Source organism: Chanos chanos, chromosome 3, assembly GCF_902362185.1.
Source record: "Chanos chanos chromosome 3, fChaCha1.1, whole genome shotgun sequence".
Lineage (NCBI taxonomy): Eukaryota > Metazoa > Chordata > Actinopteri > Gonorynchiformes > Chanidae > Chanos > Chanos chanos.
Genome location: NC_044497.1, coordinates 9,698,194 through 9,722,712, shown reverse-complemented (window position 1 = coordinate 9,722,712; position 24,519 = coordinate 9,698,194). Strand labels below are relative to the sequence as shown.

At 42.6% G+C, this 24,519-nt stretch overlaps 1 protein-coding gene across 2 annotated transcripts in view; it reads right to left on the bottom strand.

The window, feature by feature from the left end:
* The window catches only part of prex2 (phosphatidylinositol-3,4,5-trisphosphate-dependent Rac exchange factor 2), an 81,973-nt gene extending 60,776 nt beyond the window's left edge, over nt 1-21,197 (bottom strand). The window contains exons 1-7 of one of the 2 annotated variants that reach the window (XM_030767451.1): nt 21,113-21,197; nt 20,851-21,009; nt 6,027-6,098; nt 4,942-5,064; nt 3,478-3,582; nt 2,445-2,546; nt 1,287-1,448 (exon numbers count right to left, since the gene is read on the bottom strand). In XM_030767451.1, coding sequence (XP_030623311.1) covers nt 1,287-1,448; nt 2,445-2,546; nt 3,478-3,582; nt 4,942-5,064; nt 6,027-6,098; nt 20,851-20,988 — 702 coding nt within the window. In that variant the 5' untranslated portion in view covers nt 20,989-21,009; nt 21,113-21,197. Of the gene's footprint in view, nt 1-1,286; nt 1,449-2,444; nt 2,547-3,477; nt 3,583-4,941; nt 5,065-6,026; nt 6,099-20,850 lie in introns of both variants that reach the window. The other variant, XM_030767450.1, reaches the window with a different exon arrangement.
* Nucleotides 21,198-24,519: the final 3,322 nt, after the last annotated feature.

Below are 24,519 nucleotides of genomic sequence, written 5' to 3'. Positions count from 1 at the left end.
AGACCACAGCAGTAAAGCCTGTCTAGTGTCACAGACTGTCAGTGACTCACACTTACAGCAGTCAAGCACTGCTGGGTCAAGTCCTCCGCACACAAATGTCACATAGCTGTCAAAACGCTCTCACACACTGTTAGCCTTTTCAACTTAGACTCAAGTCACACACATACGAGTTTACGCTATTTAGATCTGAAACGCAGTTGTAGGCTTTCTATATTGCAGTTAGTCACTATTATAGCATACTCACATGGACCACTGGCCATCGTTTTTTTAATCAACTTGTAAATATACCAACTGTGGATACATAAGTGTATTTGAGCACCCTGCACCGACAGAACTTGAAACTTCTGTAATGAACTACAACTCAGCAAAAATAAAATGACCAGAAAACGTAGGACCTCTGTCTAGTGGTATTCTGTAGAACAGACACAGTAAAATGTGTTACCAGAGGCCTGCCGTCCATTCTCCTCTCGAGGCTCTGTTTTTCGAGATAGCGCCTCTCCCCTGTACCCCGTTCACTCCTCGCTGCACCACTCCCACCCACACCGCACCGCCGTCTGACCAGTCAAAGCTACAACCGCCCGGTACTTTACCCACACAATCGCTGCTATTATTCCCCTCCATCACCATCTCCCCACCCAGCAGACCCTTATTAAGGCAGGAAGTCAGCCGAGAAAGAAACATGACCGCCGAAAACATTTCTGAGCCGCCATGACCTGTACCTGCTGGTAATTTAGCAACTTACAGCGCGAGGTGATTTTTTATTTATTTATTTTTTTATCTTTTTACGAGATGTTCACTCGAGCAGAGATGTTTGGGCATTCTAAGAGTGACTGAGTTTATTGCTGGTGTATATTTCACGGAAAATTTACATAGACTCTACACACTGTTCCCAGATAAGGATTTTTTTTTCATTTGTGCAACTGAAAATTCAATTCACAGTGGCAATGATACATTTTTCTTAAATGCAGATAGCTGGCTCAATCATGACAAGATGTATTGAGGCAATATATTCATACATTAGAAATACTTGATGGCTGACATTTCTCAAGAAATAGATCATTTCACCACTAGATCCAGAATTTAAGAATAGGATCCAGATTGATTGCTTTATTAAATACAGCCCCAGGGACATATCTCAACGAGGTGAGAAAGAGTCACGCCACTAAAAGAAAAATAAACTACCTAGGTTCAACTCATTTACCACCTACAAGCTGATACAGTAGTTGAATCATCTCTGTGTACTGAACAAACTCAACAGGCAGTCTACAGCTAATGACTGAAAGTACCTCCCAGCCCTCGATGTGAGACTGCCACTCCTCCAACACCTCCAGTTTCTCCATTTGCCTTTTGGCCTCGTTAATGCTGGAGCACACGGCCTTCATCACTTGCAGGGACTCCTGAACCTGGGAGTAGTCATTGTGCTTCTTTGGAGTTCTTTTTAACAGCTCCTGACCACAAAAACAAAGATAACAAACATTAAATGAATACTTTCCACATTGTACAGCCATGCATTCTTCATCAACGTTAATCAAATGATCTAAATGAACCCTGTGAAAGTAACAGCATTCATGATTATCTGCCCAGTTCATGATCAGTCAAAGCCTGATGGTAAGAAAATGTGTAAAAATTTACTCCAGGGCTTGAATGAAAGGATAGAATGTATGTTATCGTGGTCTGTTTATGCGTGTGTGTGTGTGTGTGTTTGCGTGCGTTTGCATGTGTGCGTGTGTGTGTGTGTGCATGCATGTGTGTGTGTGAGTGGTTTTTACACATGTTTAATTACCCTGCTACTGCTGACAAGGTCTACTGGAAAAGATGGTAATCTTTAAACCCAGTCTAAACACACAACATCGGCATGTCAATTTAACTTTGGCTTTCAGATTTACATTTCGAAGATATTTGAGCAACCGCAGATCTCTATCACTGTTGTTTAGTGAGAACACGTTGGCAGCTCCAGCTGAGAGAGCTCAAACACAAAGCTTTGAGGGAAAGAAACAGTGTGCACTTGCTTTTGTTTTGCAAGAATTTGCATTTAAGCTGTGAAATTACTGAGTTTAAGACAGTTGTATGATATCAGAAGTTCTCCACCTGCTTTAGAAGATTCTAGCTCTTTAAATCTCAAGAGACACTGATATAACTTTTCGTGCTCTCTCTATCTAAACAAATTCAAATATAAATCAAATATGAAACTCTGAAATAAAGAAGTGTTTGCAGTGAGCTGCTATGAGTCATAATATTGGACACACTGGATGTTAAAGAGTCAGGCTCCATTCAGGTTACATTAAAGGGAGCCCTCCTGTAGACAGGGCTGAGGGGCAAAGTAACTAGAGGCACTTTTTCCATTAAGGGTTCAAATGGATTAGGCTAATAGCCAAAGGCCACAAGGTCACGGGGTCATGGAGGGAGTAATACCAGGCAGGAAAGCTGCATTGAAAAACACTTACTCTCAAGAGCAGGGGGTACTTGCAGATCCTTTGGATGGGGGCAACCAGATAGCCTTCTAGTGGAACCTCCGTGTTTTTCCGTCCTCCCAGCAACATGCAGTTCTAAACAAGGAGAAGGTTCAAGAACAGAACAGAGTGGCAGTACATCAGTAAGCTGATGAAAGTCCATCCATTGAATTATACGTGCATTGTTAGTTTCTCAACCACATGCGTAACTCGAGCCCTTGCGGCTTGATGCAATCACATGGTACCTCCAAGGTCAAGGCCATAAAATGGCCATTAAATCAAATTCAATTAAGACCATACCACTACTGCAGCGTCAGTTCAAAGACACACAAGAGCATTAAATCATCAGCGAACTAACAGCTATGCCATATAGCTTTTCAGCATTGTCTTTTGTTACTAGCAACATTTCATTATAATCTTTGGACCTCCAGCTCCTTCAGAACATATACATGCATTCAAACAAACAGCACGTTTGCAGTACCATACAAAGAATGCATGGTTCAAGCGGTTCAAGCATGTATACACTAGACATTAGAATCATGTCGCAGATTAAGATCTGCATGTAAACGAAACGTGAATTCATGTCTTAGAACCACTCGGCCTAAACAAGTGGCCAGCGTGACGAAGGCGTGTATAGAGGGATGAACAGAGTAGGACAGAACCTGCTGGTATCTCACTATAAAAGAACATGGAACAGAAGGACCTCCCTGTTGGCACAAAGCAGAGGAAATGAATTCATGTTCCATTCACTGAGGAGTTTCCATATGTGCACAGACAACTAGCATATATAAAGCACACCCTCTGGTCTCCTCTTGGTTTTACCTGCCTGGGACATGACAAAGCTCACTGACGGGCCAGGAAAGGGAAAATCTGCCTTTTTAACAGGCCGTGTGGAAAGGAGGTATGGTAGATATAGCAGAGTTCTACAGGCAAATCTGAGAGGATTTTCTGACTGCATGGGATTTTGATGGTCCATATAGATACAGGGCGTCCTGTGTCAGTGCTCTGATACTGAGATGTCTCCTACCAGCAAACAGGTGCGGACGGAGCGGATCTTGTTGAGCTCCAGAAGAAGTCTCTGAGCCTTCTCGTGGTTCCCACAGTATTCGTCATATATCTGAAACCTGTGCCTCTGAGGACACACACACACACACACACACACACACACACACACACACACAAAAGATCAGAATTCCATGAGCTCCTTTGAAGCCTTCTGCAATATGACAAACCACTTTACCCATGACTTCACAAACTCCTAAAACCCTTTTGTGTCTGAGGCTGAGACCGTGGCAGAGACAAAAAGCCTCCGGCTAACAGGCTGCTACTACAAAAGCAGATTCCCATAGACAGAACCACAACACAGACATCAACTGTCCCCAGAGGAGCTCCGGCCCCAGCAAAGGGTTCAGTGCCACAAACGCTATTCTTTGATGCTAAAACAACAGGGATAAGATTAGTCTTGGTTGTTTTTTCCTCGAATCAAAATTTAGGTTTTTTAAATTATTCCAATAAGTTAGTCGACCAATAAATCACAGAAGACAAGAAAATTAACCAGTTCTCCCTTAGAGAGACAGGGTGGGGGTGAGGTGGGGGAGGGGGGGGGTACAGTGGGTGAATCCTGGAGAGTTGCCTAATGCGATTCAGTTATTCGTGGATATTTGAGCTGCTGGGAGTCATGCACGCTAAATTAAGTTTTAAATTATAGTGGACATTTACAATCTAGTAACGCCATCTCATCACAGGCTCGCCACCACACCATAAGCACACATTTACCTTTGAATGCAAGCTACTATTACTGGCTCAGGCCGACTGCAATTGAGGGAGGTCTAAAACAGAGTTAACGCTGGTTTTCAACCTCACTGAAAAGTCATTACATATTTGCATTTTTTATAATAATTTTTAGCAAGCTTTTTTTTTTTTCTTTTTTTTTTTTTGAGTAATTTCTGTTGTTGCTGAGAAGACACAATTTAGAGTTTATTTAAGTACATACAGAGAGAAAGTGGTTGTTGAAAAGTTTTGGAAAACACTGGTGTTTAGCGAGTTGAGGGGTATTTTATGTATTCCACAGAAAATTCCGGACCACACATCTTTAAACTCACTTTAAATAGTCTCTTATTCTTACTCATATCAGGTGATGTTTTTGTAACTCAGCTGCCGTATTTGAGGATTCCAAAATACTTTCTTTCAACACTGAATGCTAGTATATTAGATTAAGCACAGCAAAATAATAGAAATAAAATAGTGTTTGGCAAAAGCCTGAAACATTTGATTTAGGAGGCACAAGTTAGGGGAAGCTAATGATAATAAGCAGTTCGTCTTTGACCTGAATTCGGAGACGTAAAAATAAACTCACACACGTGAGTCTCTTCACAGTAACTGACTTGAGGGGAAGGGGGGGGAGTGTGAGTGTGTGTGTGTGTGTGGGGGGGGGGGGGGGGGGGGGGGGGGGGGTTGTTGAAGGGGTAAAGGGAGATTCTCTGAGACTCACAAAGTGCAGGAAGCAGCGGCCCACTTCATGATGCGCGTGGGGTTCTGGCTGGAGCAGCTCCTCCACCATGGCCAGGAAGTCCCGGTGCACACACAGGATCTCCTCCAGGTTGGAAAACAGCACCTGGGGAGGAGGACACAGTATGGAAACAGCATGTTGCTGACTGAGAGCCATTGTCTAGAGCTGGTTGGGGAACACCATATATTCAGCAGGAGAGCACTGAGGATGTTATAGAACTGGAGACATTGCGTGAGAGGAAGAAAAATATTTAGGTCTATAAAGACGTATAGAGAGAGGTTTTAGTGGTGAGTAATTATAAAATGGGACAAGGTTTTATGTAGGGATTCATATGGAAAGTTGACATTATTAGCCTTAATGTGGGCTCGGGGTTTTCGCTAAGCTTTCACGGTATTTGCGTGGCAGTGTTAGCGAATAAAATAAAGTGCTGACACAAGCCGGGGGCGGGGGCGGGGGGGGGGGGGGGGGGGCTTAATGTTTGTGGGAGATACACCCTCTCCCCACAGGCTCTGAGAGGTGGATGTGCAGACGGTACAGCTGCTAACTGTTGCTGATACTAAATAACCATGACCTGAGTCTGACCTAAACCGTTTGACTCTCCGTAACGACGTGTCCTCAAACACGGATGTGAAAGCACGCACCGAAAACACGAGACAAACAACACCCAGTCAATGTTCGTTTATACTTCAGCGTAAATGAGCTCCGCTACAGTCGCCCGCACTCCCACTTGCTTCTCTGTGGATGCATTCTTTCACAGTCACGCTGCTCCCCCCTCCACCCGGAATCAGTTATAAATAGAATATGTTTACAGCTGCTTCCTGTATCAGAATCCTTTTTTTTTTTTTTTCTGCTTTCATTCAAAACTTCGCTATTTTGGGTTGAAAGAGTCCCATCAAACGAGAAAAGCAAGCTTTATTTGGTCTTGACTGTAATTTCCAGCCTTTTATTGGATTACGTTGCGAAAGCGTGGTTTATGTGTTGTGTCACACTTAAAAAAAAAACCTCATTCTTCCACATTTCAGATGTTGGTTGTTGGAGAGAAACAGAAAATCAGTATTGTAACATACCTTCACAGTCTCCTCTGTAATATTCTTATCATTTCTAGTGGCAGCATACTGATTTAAGCGGTGCAGAAATACCTGTCAGGAAAGAAGAAGAGAGAAGAGAAAATATTTAGCATTTTTAACATATCCCAAAAACAACTGATCTCCAAGCAATTTGTTCCACTAAAAGGAGATGAATGTCCCATTGTCAAAAACTGACTGGGGAATCAGACTTCTGCGATTGAAACGCTTTAATACCGGAGCAAAATTGAAAACTGTTACAGAAGATATCTGATACCCCAATGCAAGTGACATTTAATCTTTCTACCTGATACAGAGCAACATAGAATACATAAGAGATGTAATTCTTGACTTTCCCAGGAGGGTGGATGTGATTCAGCAGCTGGGTGGGGCAGGGCACATGCCTACAGGAGTCTGATAGCACTTTTATGAGAGAGGCACACAGATTTGGCCTTAAGCATCGCACGCAACCTACCCTAACACATTTAATGGGACAACCTTTTTGTTTGGGCGTCCTGTCGTTTTTCGATGAGACTGGACGTTTAATTTACAGTACGTCTGAATCAAAGTCTAGATACACGAGAGCTGCGGCTTGTTGAGTCACTGTGCCCTCTGTACTGGTGAGACTTTCTGGTGACAACTTTCACAAGATGATGAAAAGTGAAAAAAAAAAAGGAAGACAGCGATGGTTAAGAGGTACACATCAGTTACATCTGACCAAAGTTGGACTGAGGATGTGAATGAACACAAATAGTAAGACAATGAGGAGTAACAGTCCTTTCTTTGAGATATGAGACTGCGTCCTCAAGATATTTCGCATCAAGAAAGCCATAGATAAATAAGAAATCTTACAAAAACAAACATAAATCATATCTGAGAGTTAAATCTTTTGTTTTGGAGAGAGGAATGCTGACAGGAAGGCACATTGCATCAGAGAAGATTTATCTATTCGTGTCTTATCTAAGCCTTACACTCCCCCATGCCACCAAACATCAGCTTCCCATTTATTACCAAACAGTTTATGCTGACTGAACGTCTCTTTTTTTTTTTCTCTCTCTTCTTTTTTATTCCAAGTGCCTCGAAAGCAAAATAATATTTTCTTGTTTTTACATCTAGCTGACAGCACCAAAAAAAAAAAAAAAAGATCACAGAATGTGGTGAGTTGTACATAACAGATGTCCACAAATAACATGATGAGGACAGAAAAGTTAGACCACGCTTTGTTTGTTTATCCAGGACGCGGATTACGATATGACATTCCCAAACATCAGCAGTCTACGAGCAAAATTACATGGAGAGTTTCATAAGGGCTGAGGTCTTGACTTTATGACGGTCTTCACAATGACTGGCTAGCTTTAATCAAGTGTTGTTAATTTAGCACATACACTAGCTATACAGTTAAACATTTACAACCTGCGGTATCTAACAGAGTTGGGCGGTGCTGAAGAGATGGCCCGGGGCAAACCACTAGCTTGTTTTCCTCACACTCTGTCTACGCAGATTCTCCGTCACAACAGACAGTTTTAAGAACAGCTGAGTAGAAGTTCTAGAGAGTCACCGATCAGAGAATTAATGAGCTAAGCGACCCTTTGGGGAGCTAAATACGTTACAGGCGCCTCAACAGTCTGCTTGAAGAAAACACAACTGATCCTAGATCCCTCCTCTTCCACGGCTTACTCTGTGCCCTCAGGACCAAGTTCCTTATCCTGCGGGTGTACCACCCAGTGCAAAGTTAATAAACACGATCCCGGGCAACTAAACCTCAAGGTGAAGTCAATCAAGTTGACTCTTTCCAAATGCGTTAGCCAAAGTTAAACGGCCTTCAAAATGTATTGCCTGGAGCCGTCCAAGGACCTGTGAATTTTGTCTGTGGCTTAGAGCGCACGTAAGAAGCACAGGCAGCGAAAGATGTATCACCGATTCAGTTTCAACAGACCACTTTAATGATACCAAAGAAAACAAGGCATTTCCTGCTTGCATATCACACTTGGGGGGGGGGGCAATGATACTGGCAATGTAAACATCTCAGCTCAGCTGCAGGCAAGTGGGGAGTGATATCAACAGCTGAAGCAAAGGCACAGGACTAGAGCTCAGGCTAAATTAGTTTAGAGAGCCCTTCTACTGGCTTGCTAATTACACAGGCACAAAATTATATTGATTACAAGGGCAAGGTCTAGTCGCTTGCATATTTCATCAAATGAAATTAAATTGTTTAAGAACACACTTCAAAGCCTGAAAACAAATGGGGAGAAAAGCGATGCGATAATGAAATAGCTGAAAGTCAGAATCTGATTGCAACTACTTGACTAAATAATAAGGCTCTTTGTAGCAGAGACTCGGCAGTGATTACCATTCTGTAGCTGCGCTGTATCACACTAAGCAGAGGTTGATTAGCAAGTCTAATTCCAATGCACGAAGAGGATCTGCTGACAGCCCTATACATTGGCCTGACAGTGGTGTGGACCTTAATACTCGAAACGTAGCTTCCGTGTACAAATGCATACGATTCCTTTTCCTCTGCGCTTCGCATCCAAATGCACATATGACAAGTAAAGAGATTGTGATCTCGACATGCATCCTCCAAGCATCTCATCAATGTTTAATCTCAGGTTCACGTTAATCAAGAATGTTGTTAGCTGCAACCTATGCTGAGAAGAATTTGTCCAAACGTCAGCTATACGAGATCCAGATCTACAAGTCTATGCTAACCAAATGACTGACGAAACACAATAAATATGACGTGAGGGACAACATAATTAATGTCTGGGTATAGTAAACAATGTTTACGTGCACAATATCCTGTTTAAGTTGCGTTAATTAAAAAGCAGTGTGGCATTAGATTAACCAGCTGTGTTTGCCAAAAACTCTCTCACACGATGAGCCATCAGGTTTGCTAGGTACTGAACTGTAATCAAGTCTGTGGGTTAAGCCACAGTATGGGTACTGTGGTGGAAGCATGCAGCAGCTTCCTGCCTGTCTGCGGAGCTCCGTGAAGGAACCATGAACATCTGAACATTTATAAAAAACAGATGGCTCCAAGATGGCTCCGTGTTCATCGCTGGTTGACCAGTTCACTGCTGCTTTTCAGGATTGGATGTGTGTTTTTCACCAAACTGCGGTGTCTGGGTGCAAGCATGAATCAGCCTTATCACCATTGCTCAATGGGACATGGCTCCAGTCACAGTCTTGGAATGTAAGGCCACAGCGGAAGACTGACAAAGGTTTTCAACGAAGTGCTGAAAACCGTTGATTACAACATGGATGCTGATGGACTTCAACAGCATTTTAGGTTCTTATAGATTTTCTGACCCCGTTAATTGCCATAAAGTCTAGAAGAGCATCTGTTTTTCTCCATTTATTTCAAAAACCTAAACCAGGGCTACATTAAAAAGATTCCTAATGGAAAGGTAGAGGTGAAATAATATGTCTGAAGGAAAAACAACTTGTGCTTTACAAGTAGACTTTAGGAAAACCAAACACCATTTCATTGGTATCCGGGACTGGCAGACAGTGCAAACTCTCTGGCACGCTCATACACACACACGCACACACACACACATACATACACACACACATACAAACACACACAAACACAATGGTCAGTGTTCTCTGTCCTTTCTAAAACCAGATGGAGGTTTCCAGCAATAAATCCAATCTTTATTAGACAAAGTCAAAATGACATTACATCAAAAGAGCAGCATTCAAACCTGAGATGGTTCCTCCACTAATATCTTCACCATCAGTGGAAAAATGGCAAAAATCAATGGAAAACACTTCTTTCATCCTCTAGAACAACTTGAGTTCTCATTATCTCCCCGTAGAGACACAGGGTTTAAACATCTCACACCTTCTGTAATTTCCTCTTATTATTATCTGTGAAGGATTATTTGGAAAGCACTGCAGATGGACATATGGCAACCCAGTGGTTTCAATGATAGCTTAACCCAATGTTCTGTCAAAACCTGCCAAATTAGCAGTCTCTGCATCAGTAAGCAATTCTATTTTATCACTGTTGTACACAGATCAAATCTCCAAACTGTTGGTGATTGTCATTTGGTATGTGAAATCCATCACTGCCGTTTCTCATTAGAGGTCTTACGGTGCTTGTTTTTCCCCATTAACTATAGTTTTTATTCTTCCATTCCCTTCTACGCGTGCTTTTCTTGTTATGGCTCATCTGATTAATAGCATTTCCATCTCTTTATTTTGACCAGTGTTTAAAATCTTGTATGGCTTTCATTATATCGCCCATCATCATATTATTATGGCATTCATATGCCTCTACTACTGACCAGATGGATGAAATTAATCAAATTAAACACAGTGACCAAACTGTTTATCTTTCTGTGTGTGTGTGTGTGTGTGTGTGTGTGTGTGTGTGCGTACGCACTTGTTTGTGCATGTGCACTTCTGCTTATATGTGTGGGCGTGCATGTGTGTGTGTTTGTGTGTGTGTGTGTGTGTGTGTGTGTGCATACGCACTTGTTTGTGCATGTGCACTTCTGGTTATATGTGTGGGCGCGCATGTGTGTGTGTGTGTGTGTGTGTGTGTGTGTCCAGGCTGAAGGAGAGTTGTAGTCATAGTCTAGCCCAGTGTCAGTGTTTCCATGTCTTCACAGTGTTTACTGTGAGACCCAGCCTGCTTCCTGTGTGACAGGCCATGGCTTTGTGTCCTGGTCTATTATGCAATACTAGACAACAGCATCTCTCTTATACACACTCATAAAGGCATAATGGGCGGAAGACTAGCTGTTCCGTAAATCTTTATCTCTGTCTTTCTGGGAAAACAAAAGTGACACTCAAGAAAGGCTGCACATAAACATTTAGCCGTTGCTTCCTACAACATACACGGCACCTCTGTGTAGTCATTTCAAAATCTGAGGGTATTATTCAACCAAAAATCACTTATTTTGCTAAGAGAAAAAAAACACTTCAACTCATGTAATTAATTATTACAAGACCGTTTGGCGAAAGACCACAAAATGAAATGCAATGTTCCGTACGTCCATTTGAAAATGCCAGTCACATGTGACCCTCAGCATACTACTCTATGGCTACTGTGATGAACCAGCTCTTCAGTAATAGCTCTTTTGTCCAAAGACAATTCACTGTTTCCCTTTGTTGTTCTAATTGGGCCAGTCACAGTCTCTGAGCCTGATCCAACATCTATCAGGGAAGTTTAAAGGTATGTCGGGTTAGACAGTAAAGAGAACGATGCTGACAGTTTAAATTAACCTGTGGTACTTTAGGAGTGCTAAAAGAACTTCAAATTATTTTAATTATCTGAATAGAAATATTCGGACTCTTTACCTAACACAAAGTCAGACAAAAGGTTTTGAAGTCCAGGCCATTGGCACAAACAACAGACCCAGTTTAGCCCATTACCTGCTACACTGCCCAGCAAAATAAACCAGTGGACTGTGAAAACAGGCCAGACAACATGACCACTAACCCCAACTATTCTGTTTATCTAGAACACATCACTTTGCATAGGATCTCTCTCTCTCTCTCTCTCTCTCTCTCTCTCTCTCTCTCTCTGTCTGTCTGTCTTTTTCTGTGTGTATGTGTGTTGTGTGTGTGTGTGTGTGTGTGTGTGTGCATTTCTGTCTGTGTTTGTGTCTTAAGGGACCAGACATACTTAAGAATTCAGGAAGGAGCTTCAAAATACAGCTATTTTACAAAACAAAGAGTGTCTGACAGTTCCAGACACAACAGGACGAAGGCAAAAGGAGTTTTAACTGTAGTGAGGGGCAGCCAGGTGACAGTTCACAGTGGGTTAGCCTGTTTCCTCAGGCACACTCACAGCCATAGTCCTTATATTCCCTATAGTGCCATTGAAGACCACGCAATCAGATAATTAATGTACTGCAAGGCAGTGTGTGTGTGAGTGTGAGCGTGTGTGTGTGTGTGTGTGTGTGTGTGTGTGTGTGTGTGTGTGTGTGTGTGTGTGTGTGTGTGTGTGCGCATGCGTGCGTGCAGGTGTGCCGGTGTGTGAGTGTGTGTGTGTTTGTGTGTGTGTGTGTGTGTTGTGTGTTGAGTGTGTGTGTGTGTGTCTGTGTGTGTGTGTGTGTGTGTGTGTCTGTGTGTGTGTGTGTATGTGTGTGTCTGTGTGTGTGTGCTATTACACATCTCTGCTGTTTCGTCTCTGTTGTATTTCAAAGGCACGAAATCAGAGTTCATCAAACATCCATTTCAGGGTGGATGAGAAAATGGTACCCCTGCAATTCCTCCTCTGGAGGAAAAACTCAATTTACCAGATCTATTTCAGCTCTGGATGGACTTCAGCATGGACACAGAGAGACAGAGTAAAGCTTTAAACACCGGAGACAAGCAAAAAGACCATGCAGTCAGAGACTGTGGATCAGAGGAGGCCTTTGGGAGGGGGATCCATATAAATAAATGAACCACCCCCATCCTTCTCTGAGACTAATAAGACCACTTGATCCAATCTCAGCACCCACACTGCACTGCTGCAGGATGCCTTCTCTTCGTGGGGTCGTCCACAGGAAATAAAGGATGTGAGTTCAGCTCAGCATGTTAAAATGCTGTCTTGGGACAGGCTAAAACCCTCCACTGAAGGATTGGCCATCTCTACATTGGGTGTGTTCTGTATTTTATTAATAACAAAGGAAAATCTTTTTTTTTTTAATCTTCTTTTCTTCTACAAAAGCCTTTCTGTCTCTGAGCAGTTAATCACTTTCATTAAATGTATGGCTCTACTAGCCAACACAGGGGGAAACTTTCACTACAGGACGCCAAGAGAATACAAATTCACCGCGGTGCCCCAGAGAAAATATTCGTGCCATCAGTAAGAACAAAGAGATGTCAAGAAAGTTCTACGGTAATAGTACGCCACATTACTTTCATCTCTCATCAGATGAACGTGTGAATGACTGATCAGGTCCCGGGCTTTGGTAGGGCAGTTTCCATTGCATTGCAGTTCATTATTGTCCTTTCAATGACCTGTGTCTTAAGAACTTTTTCAGCTGTTTGAACTGGAAATCTGCAACGTTGTGCAGAGTAGAAAAAAAGGTAACATGGGTGTTTGTCCACAGCCATTTTATTCTTCATCGTCCGAGTGCCCTTTAGAGATCATCCTCAGTGGTCTGCGCGCATGCATATTAACTGCATTTACCAAAACTTAAAAGTAAATTTTCCCCCCAGCGCACTTTGCATTTTATACTTTGTATGCTATTTGTATATATGCTTTTGTATATGACTGTAATATGTCATCGCGTAGTGGTTTCAGCTGTGAAGCTTGTTTTCACGCGGAAACCGTATCCATTCTCACGGTCAGCTGAATCATGACTTGCTAGCATTATGACTAAGCTGAATGTTCTGTGCCACATCTTAGTCATTTCGGCCAGCGGGACTGTCAGACGTATTGTTCGGATCAGAAATTTGCCTGTCAGGCTCTTCACTGAGTATGAATACAGTCAAACCCCTTTGGAATGGCAGCTCTTTAGTGTACCAAATTCTTTAGCATAAAATCTCTCAGTACCAAAATTGGACACTGTCAATGGAGTAAGAAAAAAAAAGAAAAGAAAAAAAAACAAAAAAAACAACTACTTTGTCTTTTCTCTGGTAGTCCCCAAAGACTGGCTGAATGTCAATGAAAGGCTGCCCAGAAATACCCCCCTCTGAGGGCTCTGGGATCAATGCCATCTTTGTGTGAATGAATGAACTGCAGTTCTCACTAACCCCTTCAGTATGCCAGTCTCTACGCTGGAGGCTGTGCCTGGTAAACACAGCTCAAACCGCGCACCGGCACCGGACAATGGCACCCAGCAAGCCTGTCCGCAGGGAAAACACCAGGCTCAATCACACTGTCATCACCACCTCGCGAGACAGCGCATTAAAATCGCACCAGGCACTGTCTTCCATTATCACCTGAACCCTTCGCGGAAACAAGACACGAACATTTCCAGAAACATAAAGCCCTAAAAAAAAACATAGTCTATCTGTCTAAGACTAATCCTGAGGGTGCGAAACAGTCACAAAGGCATAATGGATCCAACGTAAGTAGCTGTAGATCATACAAATGACTTCTCTTCACTATCATAGAGGCAACAAGTGGAGATAAAAGGCTAAAGGCAAAAATTTTGAGTAAAGCTGCATTTTCCTGGTATTTTGTCCCCCAAATAAGCTCCAGCCTTGGGTATTTTGCAGGCATTGGGGAAAGAGCCTGAGAGAACTCAAAAGACTAACAGTGCGGTAAAAGGCATCTGCTTGGAGAAAAACACAAGAGAGCTTGTCTGCCTCTCCAAGCCCCCAGCACATCGAAGCCAAGTCCCCCTAACTCAGGAATTCAGGGGGAAACAGACAGTTCCCATGTCTGCCTGTGGGTGTGGTGGCCATTTGGAAGCATTTGAACTCTTGTACACTCCATATAGAAATCTAAGAGAACCAGACAACGACATCTCTCAGAACGGTCTAGCTGTCGAAAATTAAGCGAATCAACTTGAGGTAACACATCCCATTTTTCAAAACATCATAATGTGAGCTGTAAGTATTGGTTTTTATTTTCTAAGCAGGAAATGAACAAAATTTAAAAAAAAAAAAAAAGAAGGTCTGAAGATTCCCCCTCAGGTGGTTTGTGTAAAGTGGTGGAGCAGCTGGATGTGGAATCTCTTAAACCAGTGGAGGGAAGTGTGGGGGGCATGGGGGGGGGCATGCCAGCCGAAACACTAGGCTCTTGTGTGAATGCCCATTTCTCATAGCATGTCAGCCTCGCAAGTGTCTACCAATGCCCCAAGCCTTGGGCACTTGTCACACATACCCCCATGTGACAGAGCAGCTGGCAATAAAAGAATCAAAGGCGCCCTCTTCTCCAGAAAGACCTTATGCCAACAGGTCTTCAGATATCAGGACGAACAACAGCAATGATTCTTACCGGATACGTCTTAAAATACCTTTACTACATGCGTATTACACGGTTATACTAGTGAATAGTCACTTTTGAATGGACGGCGTCCTCTGGATGGACTCTGATTCGGGGACGGTCTCACACATGTCTTCGACAGATGCTTCGGTTTAGCGTATTCTGGTTTGCCGGGGCTGCCTGAGTGTCTGTGCTGCCAAAGCTGTGGACTGGAGCGACTGCACAGGAAACAGAGAGCACAATGTACAGCATGGGAGGGCCAGGAAGGAAGGAAATCCTGCTCACACTGAAAACAAAAGTCAGAGGAACTCATCGGCTGGAGCTCGCTCAAAGCCCTCACAGCTAAGTACATTCACAAACCTGACACAGAAGACCCGCTCAAAAAAAAACCACACACAGCGTGCTTTACCGAGGCGGGGGACGGACGAGAAGGCCGAGGCAGAGGACGAGCTCCCCCGACTTTCCGCCCCGAATTCCGAATCGATGGCTTGAAAAAAAAAAAAAAAAAAAACGCTCGCCGTCACGGGGTGATATCCGCGCCGTCGAATTAAGCGTCGTGAAGAGAAAGCCAACGCTGATTCTTTATAGTGTTTCTGCTGCCTCCTAAAACAGTACTGTCAAAACAAAGTGTCTCACCTGACTGTGACTAATGAAAGATGATTTATGAAGTGTCATTTATTTGTACTGCAGTTAAACTGCCAATCAGTCACCCTCCGGGAGCTTAACAAGGACTGAAACAAATCTCATTTTGTTCATGAAGGATCCCCAAGTGCTACAAAATGGCACATGAAGGATATTAACTTAGTCAACAGCTCCAAACTTTTTCACTGTCGGGTAATTTAATTGCACCTGGATGATGAGAATTCCTCCCAGTGCTCAGAGGGATCCATCATTAACACGGTAATCATTCATCTGCTCTCATGACATCAGCTTTTACTGGGAGACACTTTCCACAACAGGTCACCCACAGCAAGGCAGTGCTATGATCTTGTGAACTATCTCAGCAGCTGCATGAAATAAGAATGTGTGTGAGAGAGACCCATTCTGGGATCTCAAAAAAAAAGAAGGGAGAGATGATTTATTTTTTCAAAGCGGGAAAGAAATAGTTTGCATATCCTCATGGTATGTTGTGCGTCTGGAGTGCGGGCTGCTTCATCCGAACCTGAGGGAGATAGTTAAGCCTAGTGATGAGAGAGGGTTTGTGATAAGACAGAATCAAGGCACAGCTGATTAACATTTCTGTCTGCAGTGCATGAGAACTCCTCAGGCCTCCAAGTGGAAAAAAAAAGAAGAGAGACAAACTGATTAGCAAGATTGGAATCTTAATGATCCTTCACATAGCATGGGGAAAAATACAACTTCTTGTAAACAAAGTTTGGAAATAATGGATGGAACATATGCAGGAGGCACAGCCTGTGGGACCGGGGGGGGGGGGGGGGGGGGGGGGGGCAGGGAAGTGAATGAGAGAGAGAGAGAGAGAGAGAGAGAGAGAGAGAAAGCAAGAGAGTGAATGAGAGAGAGAGAGAGGAGCGAGAGAGAGAGAGAGAAAGCAAGAGAGTGAATGAAAGAAAGAGAGAGAGAGAGAGAGAGAGACTCAGGGCAAGTTTTGATGAGGAGAGACACTAGGCAATGAAATGGACAGGAGAAAGAAAGAGTGACAAAGAGGAGGGAAAGAGAGTAAGCAATGGTAGCAATATATCTCCACACAAATTACGACAGCTTTCCACATCACATAGCCGACACGTTTCAGATATGAACCCCCCCCCCCCCACACACACACACAAACTCTTCCTAATCAACGTTCCCCTCTCATTTCAACAAACTACGGTCTTCCTCATTTTACAGGAGGACACGACAAAATGCCTCCAAGACTCTGAGTTCTCTCTTTTAGCCTGAATTCTTCCACTAAACACTGAGTGAAACTCTAGTCCTCTCTTCACACCCTTACCGCCTCTCCCCATTGGTCAGATAAACTAATAAACGTATATCCTGCCTGCTAGTGTCCCTGCATGCGTATGTGTGTGTTTTGTGCATGCCTCAGAGGAGGGATGGAGGAAGGGCCCATTGATCGAGCTCCTGTGCTTCCAGTGCACTGGGGCAGCAGCACGACAGTCAGCTGAAGATTAATGGGCAGGAAAAGGACAGAGATGAGGGGGCCATGGCCCTCAGGGAGAAGGGGTATCGGGGTATTGGGGTCAGAGCCTGGCTGTCCCGAGGATGTGAGTCCCTCACGACCTCAGCGCGCTTGTCATGTGTCACAAACAAAAACAGCATAACAGCATAGAGTGTATGTCAGTCCAGCCCTGCGAGTAAACAAACAGAGAGAGAGGGAGCCAAGACAAGTTGTAACATACTGTAGAAACACAATAGTGTGGTGAACCTAGATTCACAGTGCTGCGTCTCTATAGGTACTTAGGAACTTTATCTGACAGAATCTAAACTGCTGCAATGCAGACTGCTGTTATACTGCCGAATGTTAATTAAATTCTGTCATTCTGAATCATAAACAATGCCTAAGAACTTTTCTCTGAGGGGGAGTACGTCTCCTTCGAGACCTGAACACGCAAAGGGAGACTATGCACATGAAAGAACATCTGACCCAAAAGAGAAAAAAAAAAAAATCTGGTTGAAGTTTTATAGCATCACAATTCATTTTTTACTGGCTTCATTATCAAAGTTTCAAAACATTACTTTTGGGTGGTCAATTCATTGCCCCTCAGGCCATTGCAAAGGAAACTGTTGCAGAGGGACCACTTAATCCACAGCGGAGACCCACGGGAGCATACTACACTGAGTTGCGGTTCAGTTTTTCTCATACAACTAGGACATGAAAGAGCTCTTCTGGTTCCTTCCTGCCTGTTTCTCACATATATAAGCGTTCATCGTGACATGAACCGCTTAGTTAAACGCACCATTCTCAGTAATAAACCCCAGCATTAGGTTCAATGGATCTTCCATATAAGGATTGCAACAGCGCTGCAAGGGGACAAAGTTAGGAAGCGCTTTTTCCGTCCTTCGTGTCCATATCTATAAATGAACCATTTCGGCTCAGGGAAAGTCATTTTCTTGGTCTCCGGCTATCCAAGATAAACACAACTGGCTGAAGCCTCCTCACTATCAAGATCTACTCTCAGCCGTTACGTAAGTCGTTTCTGTGATCATTGGACATCTCAGAGAAGGTCCTCAAGGAGACTTCCTAAAACTGAAGAATAATACCACAATCAGCTGTTGGCCAAGCAAATAATGAGACAGAACGGTGGAAAATGCCATGTATGTGTTTTATAGGGACAAAACTGCGCTCATGTTTTCCACAAACAACTAAAACTACTGGCAAATTACGTTGGCAAAATCAAGCCACATTGCTCAGAAGTAACAAGTTTTCTCTTCGGGATTAAAGTTATGCCACTGGCTTGTCATTGTTCGCTCTATTTCCTAACCTCTCAGGAATTCCTCCACCAGGAAATATGGTTTACAAGAAAGGGCACTAAGCCCGGGCTCTTGCGTCACAGTACCACCCCCCCCCCCCCACACACACACACACACACACCCCCCAGCAATATCTCGAGGCCTGTCCCACCAGGGAGCCGTATTGTCTGGTAGAGTCACCCTCCACCCAGTATTCATACACACAAATGCCCTGTGTTCGCCATGGCACTGATCCTCTGACTACTTCAGGCTACGAAACATGACCCGGAGGCAAGCATTGTTGTCACCAATGAACTCCTGGTGTCTGGGTTCACTTCTCGGCAGGTCTCGCTCCCTCTGGGCCCTTAAACTCTCAGCCTTGTTCCGTTGAAGGAATTCGTGACTTCTGCAGCACATTAAAGCAGAATCCGAAGGCATGCAATGGTGATCAAAAAGAATGCAATCGTCTTTGGACCTCCAGTGGCATCAGCACAGACTTTGATCCTGTTTAGTCTCCAGGTGACATTTATCAAGCTCTCTAGGAGATAACAAGCGAGCAGGCCTCTCCTTGGCCTGTCTGTCACACATAGAATGGGAGTATACACAGATGTCCTCAACATCAAAAGAGACGCTTTTAAGCCTTCCAGAACATGTTGATATTCATGAAGCTGAGGACAGCAAGAAAGTATCTTGATGTGTCAGTAAGAGCTAGTGACACAAATGGGAATAATTTACCTTTGGAAGTTGGCCTATATACCAAGAGTGGATATTGGAAGAGTTTGCGCATAAACTGAATCCAAAAGGGAACCCGAGTGATCAATAAAATAAACAAGCCAGAAAGTTAAAAGGACTCATTGCAAACAATGAGAGTAAGCGTTGTTACATGATTCATCTTCTGAGCATTGCATTCTGTCTAACCAAATGACAAATAAATAAAGCCATGACATGACTGCAGTCTATTGGGACATCTTTTCCTAAAAATAACACATAGAGCAAACATCCTTAACAGACTGATGATCTATCTCTGAATTTTTTTTTTTTTTTTATTATTTATTTCTGAGAAGAAAACAAAGAGCTGTTATAAGTCATCAAACCGAAAAAGGTCATCCACACCTACGATGGAACATCTGTAACACAGGCTTCATAAGAAAAGTCCACGTACATATGGTCTGGGAAATAGCCTCCTTAATGACACACAACACAGTACCCCTGACCCTGCTTTCCAGCAATGTTCCCATAGTACTTGGAAAGCCCACTGCTGGGAAAATAATCATAAGTCTTTGCAAAATACACACAGGCCAGGCCAGGACCATACTGCCTGGTTGTTGATCATGAAACTGTCCGGCAAGTTCAATATGTAACACGAGAACCGCCCGCTTTTAAGACTGACAGCCAAACGCGTCCGTGATTAAAACAAATGTTTTCAGTGCACCTTCATCAATTTCAAAACCATTCTGCTTTTTGCCAAACACTGTGTAATTACACCGTAAATGCCATAAGCCACAATAAACAATTGATCTGCTTATCTGAGGTTACCTTACTAATCTATTGTCTAGCACGTATGGCTACAGCTTATGAGACCATTTCCCTTTCCTTCCTGCCTCTGTTTCTCTGTTTACTCTATAATACTTTTAAGCTGACAGAATTTCATTCTTCCAAAGAAGCCAAGTCCTGTATTCATGGGTGTACACAGCAAGCCAGCCCAAGTGGTTTTAATTCAGCATCCACCTGTGCTGTCCTTGGCGTTGTGCCGCTCACTGGCGAGCTGAGTTCTTGGCACACAATCTCACACAGGTATTTGTTTTGGTGGGCTGTTCTGAGAAGACAGAACCTTTATATACTACTCCAAAGTCACAAAATTAATTTAGTCTTAGTTTCAAGACAGGTGCTGTATATTTGTATCTTACACAATGCACACGCGCGGTAATTGAACTAACCTACGTAAAGTCTGCTGTCATGACACTGATAAAAGATTAAGAATTTAACTGTGATGGGATTCACAGTGAAAAATATCTGAACTTAAATTCGAAGCGTGACATCTTCAGCGCGCTTTGTACATATCACAGCAACCTGTTACCGGTACCCCAGAATAGTTATTTCAAATTCTATCCGTTATTCGGCCAAATCGTAGTAGACCATTACATTTAAAAATTTAATGGACTCCTAAGGATGGGTACTATTATTTTTTCAATAAATAAAAATGTTAAGCAGAGTTCCCAAATCACTGTCTTTTAAAGCGGTCAGGAAGCCAAATGTAAACTTTCTCTTCAAAAACTTGCGGCAGAGTACAGACTGGTTTAGGAATCATTAAACCGTAAACCTGTGGTTTTAATTCAAGACGTAGGAACCATAAAGATTGATAGGCAATGCACGATCTGGGCTGTGAGGTGCACCGCAAGACTTCTGTTACTTGCCTGTGGGTCCCACGCATATTAAGTAGTTAGTTCAGTTGTTTATGAAAGCCTATTCTCATTGCCACAAGTGGCAACAGATTGAATATTACATGAAACTACTTGTTCAATAACTGAACGCGTTACTTACCGAGAGAAACTCAAGGGTGCCAACATAATCCCGTTCAGTCTTCAAAAGTTCGTTTAAAACACAGACTCGCAAACGAAGTTGTTTCTCCAGGTCTTTCCCGCTTTCGGATCTATGTTCGGCTTTGCTTTCCTCAGTCATTTTGCTTTCAGTTAATTGAGTCTTCCTCAGAAGAGATTTAAAATGAAAACTTTACTTTAATTGAAAAAGAAGAAAGTTTCAGACATGGTCAAAGCACGGTTAAACGTACAATAAACCAGAGTACCTTCAATGGATGCGCGATTGAAGTATTGTAGACAATCGGAAAACGAAAAAAAAAAAAAGTATTGAAATTCAGTTCGGTGTCTGCACAGTGAGGTACTCCACACTGCTGAGAATACTGTGCAACAGTGGCTTCTGGACATCAATCAGAAACTTTGGTCCATGTGACTCTCGAGACCTTCATCCTAAATCCAACCTCCTTCCACCACAAAAAGGACAGGAAACAAATGCTTGGGAATTTGTGCCAGCACGGTCCCGTCTGACACTCTGGAGGGGAAATGTTGATGACATGGGGGTAATTAAAATGCACGACTTTCTCAGACTCACATAGCCCTGTTGGATTTCTCCTACACTCCATTACTTTTTTTTTTTTTGCACGATGTACTGAATTACACTTAGAGGCAGAAATGAAGAATTGAGCTAAATGGTTACATAATAAATTCATTTTACTTGTTTGATGCCCAGTGTATTAGTTTTTAGCATTCGGAAGACGCTTTGATTTATTTATGAGGCTGAATATTTTGTTCCAAATGCAGCCATTTGTAAGTGTGTGTATAAGTCATCAGTTCAAATAAACTAATTCCTTTTTTTCTCGTTTGAGCAAAATATCGTCTGAGGGCTGAGGGCTGTCGATAAATAATAGCCTGAATGAAAATAACAAAACGTGTGGCTGAATTCTACATATCCTGACTACAGTTCTTTGTTTCTTTTTTCAAATAGTATTCAAGAATAACTGTCATCCTGTCTGTTTGTAATGCGTAATGCGTATGCCTCAACTGTTGTGCAACTACATTTGAACTCAAATTATGTTGATAACAATCAGTTCAGCAGAACATATTCAGCTGACAAACCCTTTGGACAAAATAAGGCAGTCATAATATTAATCTTTGGTGGTGGTGGTGGTGGTGTGTGTGTGTGTGTGTGTGTGTGTGTGTGTAGGGGGGGGGGGGGGTGTACATTCAGCACTGATATGATTTGATATCACATATCCAGACATCAAACATTATACAAATCAGTGAGGGACTGCCAGATTTCTGCTGGCTACAGCAAAAATCAACAAACTATGCCCAGGTGTTTGTTAAGCTCCAGTGAAGCAGCTCTGCCTACTCTGTGTTATTCCTCCCTCCCCAGGGAGAGAACGCTAGTCCATACAGTCTCTCCATGTAGCGCAGAGGCCACTTTGTAGACCCACACAGAGAGATGAATATAGTGAAATAAGAGTAATCTTCAAACTTCTATCCTGTTCTGTTCAGATTATCACAGACATTGATTTAAATAATTTCACTCTGTTTATCTACCCCCTCCAGCATTCTTACGAACCACCAGACATAAACAATCATTATAGCATTCTGTATATGTATAGAGAATGAAAGTGCACATTGGGCCGAATAAGGTGAATGGTTGGTTATACTACATACACTACATGGGGAGAGTGCTAGTCATTAGTGTGGAGAAAATTCAGGATATTTAATTGAATTTGCCGTCAGATGATATTCTGCTGACTGCACTCTAGTGAGTCCAGTATTTGCGCTGCTTAATGTCTGCCAAATTAAAATAGCTCTGTAAATCGACAGACTCAAACATCCATTATTCTCTGGTCATTGAATTTCACTCACCACAGTTTTACTTCTGCATCTCCCCTGTGTCCATTAGACAACTGCTGCATTATGAGTGGTCACTGAGCAGTGACTATTGATCAGCTTACATTTCAGCGACACACTCATTCAACATATGTAGACACACAAACACACACACACACACAGAGAGAGAGTAGGGAGAGGGCACCAAAAATGCTTACACTTATATCTGTATACCTATCTCATTATCTCAATAATGAACAAATCTCTTTAATCTTTGGTTGGTTCTTAAACTGCTAATGTCTCTCAATAAAAGGTTTGGAAACCAGAGTCATGTCACTAATGCTGAAGTCCATTAAAACGGATGTCATATTTTGATTGTTGGCTCACTGTGGTTTCGTTATGACTGGACAGTTGAATCTGGGGTGTTAGGACCTTCCTGGGGAAATACAGAGAAATGTTTGCATGTATTTGAGTCGTCTCCAGCCCCAAACTAAATCCGCTTGCGCGAGTTCGTCAACCTTAAGAGACACTGCCCTCTAGTGTCTATTTAGGGCACTACAATATTGTGAAAATCTGTCTCGTCCACTCTAGATAATGGTTAGCGTGAGGAGAACAATACATACAAAGACGTAACACATATCATCAGATACTTATTCATATAACCATATACTTCAGCTGACTGTAGAGTATATCTCCTATTTATCAGCAAGCATTCACACTGTTGTTCCACATGTTCCTTTACCTTACATTGTCTATTTCTTTTCAAGATAGAATATACATTTTCAAGATACAAAATGTAGTTGTCAAACAGTTAGAGGACTCTCAAGATAGAAGGAGATCCTTAGTTGTAGCTGTATAGTGTGGAGCCTTTACCGGAACTGACCAATAAATGTTCTTAAAATCACTTTAATCAAATATTACACATTTAGTCACATGCTGGAAGCCTAAGGAGATGAAGTTCCACATATGTAATATTACATACGTAATCTCTATTAGAAAGATTACATACATAATCTATAATCTCTATTTTAGCACTACACATGATTCGAACAGTGTCTGCTCCTTTTCATGTGTATAAATGACAGCAAAGGAAAATGGACTGTGAACATGCCAGTGTACCAGGCCTATCTGATGCATTACCTGGCCATGAAACACATTCTGAAATGACAAGAATAAAACCCATGAATTCCACTCTGCCATCTTTCTCTCACATATATTTGGATGAGCCTTTTGAATTAACAGCTACTTTACATAATCACTAGTATCTCATTTATTCAACATAAATTTCTCCTGCTTGATGAATGTAGATAATAATAATAAATAACGAACCAGAGCAGTCCATTTCCTATCCGGAAAAATGGGTTGTGCTCCACCTCATGGCCACTAGGGGGAAGTATGGACCACTCAGAGTGTGCCACATTATTTATTTATTTGTTTGTTTATGTATTTTTATGTATTCATCTACATCTGCAAAGTACCTCCTTCAAGATTTTTGGCAAAATTTAGAAACGTTGTTGACTCATTACTTCCTATGTGGATACCTTTTTGTTGTGAATTGGCAAAGTGATGATGTAATTGGGGCAGCATGGTGGCGCAGTGGGCAACGCTGTCGCCTCACAGCAGGAATGGTCCTTGGTTTTGATTGTGGAGTTTTCTCCCTGTGTCCTTGTGGGTTTCCGCCAGGTTTCCTCCCACAGTCCAAAGACATGTACGTTAGGCGAATTAGAGATGCTAAAAAATTACCCCTGGGCGTGAATGTGTTTGTCTGTGTGTGGTGTCCTGTGATGGACTGGCAACCCATCCAGGGTGTTTCCCTGCCTTTCACCCAGTG